This window comes from Arachis ipaensis, chromosome B7, assembly GCF_059453495.1.
Source record: "Arachis ipaensis isolate K30076 ecotype BB chromosome B7, ASM5945349v1, whole genome shotgun sequence".
Taxonomy (NCBI): Eukaryota; Viridiplantae; Streptophyta; class Magnoliopsida; order Fabales; family Fabaceae; genus Arachis; species Arachis ipaensis.
Window position 1 is genome coordinate 7,814,028 of NC_142442.1, and position 3,995 is coordinate 7,818,022.

General features: G+C 34.9%; 1 protein-coding gene across 1 annotated transcript; it reads right to left on the reverse strand.

The window, feature by feature from the left end:
* Positions 1-281: 281 nt before the first annotated feature.
* LOC107606694 (lipid-binding serum glycoprotein family protein) lies at positions 282-3,995 on the reverse strand. The gene is made up of 6 exons (XM_021107661.2): positions 3,252-3,995; positions 2,374-2,513; positions 1,835-2,189; positions 1,487-1,735; positions 783-908; positions 282-687 (listed from the first exon to the last, which is right to left on the reverse strand). Exons 1-6 carry the CDS (start codon positions 3,657-3,659, stop codon positions 490-492), a joined length of 1,476 nt encoding a protein of 491 aa, XP_020963320.2. The 5' UTR covers positions 3,660-3,995; the 3' UTR covers positions 282-489.

Here is a 3,995-nt window from a genome sequence, read left to right on the forward strand (position 1 = left end):
AAAATGACTCTTATAATCAGTCTTTTGTGAATTTAATCTACAGTAAAAAAAAAAATACAACTAAATCTTGATGTCTCAAGATGTTCAGATTTTAGGCAATTACATAATTAATCATATTACGTGTACACTGAATTATTTATCAAATCAACTGCTTATATTAAATACATGGTAAAATATAAAATACACATTAAAATTAAATAAATAATATGTATATTTATATCCAAATATATAATAACTTCTTTATTGACTCGTGACATGAAATATATGTATGGAAAACAATGTACATCACGAATATAACCTTCATTGTACATAAAAATTTATGGTGTAAGTACATATATATCAATGTTTAATTTTTCCCCTTTTCTTTTTCTATTGACAGTTGCACACTTGCACTGTTGACTATCCTAACAAATGAATGAAAATTGTACAAGCAGATAACAATTCAGATTTCTAAACCGAGCTATTTACATGCATCAACAAACACTATCTCTACTGAATGAATTTGAAGAGAAGCTTGTTCGAATCGGAAAACGACACGTCGCTGCAAACCGTGATTCTTGAATCTGACAATATTATCTCTGCTTCTTGTAAGGTGAAGCCATGAATGATGGGTAAAGGGAACCCTTTGCTGAGATGTAAATTTGCATATGGCAAGAACACAGTTTCAATGAGAGTCCACACAACTGGCTGCATTGGGAAAAAAAAGTATAACAATAACTTGAATCAATAAAAATGAGATTTTGAATTGTTATGCACTTGTAGAAAACAGAATACAAAAGCACCTGAACAAGGTACATCCTCAGATTGCCAATGGTGCTCCATTTCAATGACATTGAAAAGTCATCCAATTTCACGGCACCTACGAGGTTGTTTCCGTTGATTTTTACCAAGCCTGAGGCTCTAATCACCTGTGCAAACGCGATGAGATGGAGCAATAAAGGATCAAAATTACAACCACAAACAAGAAAGGACAATTCATAGCAAGGTGCTAAGCTGTATATACATTACAAGTTAGATTCCGAATTATCTATATTCTGATGACATTATGTGTTATGTGATGCAAAGTCCAATATTTATACTAATAATTAGTGGCACAACAAGTACAAGCCTGACCTAGTGGCTAATGAGACTATGAACATTATAATGACCTGTTTGGTTTTCGGTTGTATTTCTTGTTTTCACATTCTTTTTTCACAAAAAACTTGAAAGCAGAAAACACAAAAAAAGAAAATAGGAAATAAAACAAAACCAAACAGGTCCTAAAAGGTGAGAACTCCTTGACTTCTAGCTATAGACTACACTTCATCTATTCTACTCTCCTAATTGGAACTCTCTCTACGTGTTCTGAAACCATATATGGTGAGATTCTACTACCAACTTTTGCAATTAGGTGCAAAGCCCAATTTTCTCTGTAGTACTAATTCCCAAACCCATAACAACAGATAGACCCAATAAATATAGCAAATTTGAACATTAAATATTATACCAATGAGATGCATGCCACTGGTATTACTTCATGTTCTTCCAAAACATCAATTGTTAGGTCTGCAAACACGTTGGCACCTGCTTTCTGATTTGATATCTCCACAACCGGAGGAGAAGATAAAGATATATTCAAGTTCATGTCATGATTTGGGTATTTCCTGTATAGTTGGGGAACAATAAATCTCCATCCTGCAGTGTTCAATAGAGATTGATCTGGTATCTTGTCCACTATCCAGTGCATAAATTTTGCCTGAACCCGAAAACAATTTCTCAATTGACATTAACCCAAATGCAAAAGTAGTATTTAATAAATCTATGATTAAAGACGAGCTAAAACATTCGTACTTACATCATAATACAATCCCGATGCGGAGTTAAAGACAGCGTCATCCATGGTTATGCCTAGCATTTTTGAAGAATATGCACAGGAAACTGGGAATTCTGATTTCTTATGGCATAACTTAGGAATAGGGACAGAATTATTTCTTTCTATGAATAACCCATTAGTTTCGAATCCGATGGATGAATTGCTTAATAAGACATTATTAACAAAAGTTACATTCAAAGATGCATGATCATCAACTGGAACCTCCTTTGGAAGACTTCCCAAATACAAGTCCAGTTGTGAAATCCCTTCTTTAAGTTTCTTGGTAACTGCATTTTCTACTGCTGACCCGATTTCCTCTTCAAAAGCATCAACTATCCTGTTAGTAAAACGGAAAAATTACAACAATAAGGTATTCATAGACAAGACCAACTACACTGAAAAAAGGAAGAACCTTTATTGGCTTCTAACACAAGTTCTATAAAGCAAAGAAAAACAACACCCAGCAACAAGGAAGGAGGAAATATGAACCCTGAGATAATCAAATACAGATAGTTCGATACCCTTGATAAAGCCAAGATGCACCTCCATCCAATTTTATTGAAATATCTTTAACATAAGAACCACAGTCCTCAAGTTTCAGCTTCAAAGACCCTTCTTGATTCTCCAAACCAAGCGTAAGGCCGACTTGCATGCCTTCAACCTTTCAAGCAATAGAATTAATTAAATTCCCTTTTCTATAGTAGTTGTGACTTGCAAAGAAGAAAACTGATAGATAAATACACATACTAGTAAGAAATAAAAAATAGGGATCATTTGGAGCTTATGATACATGACAATAGTCACTGATATAGGGTGGTTTACTGCAAACATCTAGTCAATTACAATAACCAAGTCTTATCCCACTAATTAAGGTCGGCTACATGAATCAAATGACATCATAGTGCCGTATCATAGATTGTATATGTATGTTAAGCCCATTTATACCTAAATCTCTTTTCTTTGAATAATTTACTAATGCAAGGAATCTACTTACCAAAAAATTGTAAAACGACAATACCAGGTATCACAACAGAAAAGGACACAGCATTCTTTACATCACAAAGCAAACTGAAAAAGGGAAAGCTACAAAGGCATCCAATTTGCAGCAACAACTCTTCCAATTTCAAAGAAAATAACAAAGTTAACCAAACAATCTAACTCTTGTCCATAAAAGGAAATGCTTCAATTAACAACACAAAAGTGCTTAACAGTGATCATACAAAAAAAGAAGAAGGGGGTTTTAAACATTCAAATCACCATTATATGAAATATAGAATCAATACATGTTTCTAACAGCATACATTGCTACTTAACAGTGATCATACAAAAAACAGGTTCTTAAGTTCAAAAGTCTCAAAACACCATTATATGAACTAAAAACAAAGAATCGCTTCAATACCTGAACTTCTGCTCTACCTCTATCAGAAATCCTCACAGGAACAAGCCAAGTGCTGTAAGAGTAATACCAATTCATGCTCAAATTACAAGTAACCCCAGAAGCCACAATTGAAACCCCTGCTTCCCCTGGCTTCACAATTGATGAAGCAACATCGATTTCGTATATTGTGATGTTGGAAAGTGACATATACACATTACCAACAACTGGAAAATTTGCTCCTTTTTCAATATCCCGCAACCGGAGTGAGATTATTGAAGAAATCGCCCTTTTCACCAACAATTCCTTCACGAAATCAAGGCCGTTTTGGGTGACCAGAAGGGATATGAAAGCTTCGTTTTTTGGTTCAATTTGAGCATGCCCATGAATCAGAGAGGAGAATAGCAGAAGAAGAATAACGAAAGGTGCCATTTTGGTTTATGGGTAGGTGAGGAAAAAGATTGGAGTTTCTCATAGGGAAAGAAGAAACAGAGTAATGGAGGCAGGGTTGGATGAAACTTTCTGAAGACTCAAAACACTTGTAAATGGAGTGAAATGTCAAAATTGCCCATCCTTGTTGTGCCTGCATGTGATTGTTGGAACTTGGAAGTGGGAGAAGGGTGAAAAAATGGGGATCGAAGAGAGAAGAGAGGGAAGAGGGTGAAGTTGAGTTCCCAAATCCCAATCCCCCCCTTCACCGAGATGAGTTGGTGCTTGGTAATTTTCTATTTTTATTGGTAGGGTTTTGGTTTCTTTTAACTTTTTGTC

What these genes read in the sequence shown, in the direction of transcription:
- LOC107606694 (XM_021107661.2), bottom strand. Translation starts at nt 3,659, where the DNA reads ATGGCACCTTTCGTTATTCTTCTTCTGCTATTCTCCTCTCTGATTCAT. An exon ending in GAGGTAGAGCAGAAGTTCAG is followed by an intron (nt 2,514 to 3,251) that starts GTATTGAAGCGA and finishes ATTGCTTGAAAG; the next exon opens with GTTGAAGGCATGCAAGTCGG. An exon ending in CATCGGGATTGTATTATGAT is followed by an intron (nt 1,736 to 1,834) that starts GTAAGTACGAAT and finishes TTTCGGGTTCAG; the next exon opens with GCAAAATTTATGCACTGGAT.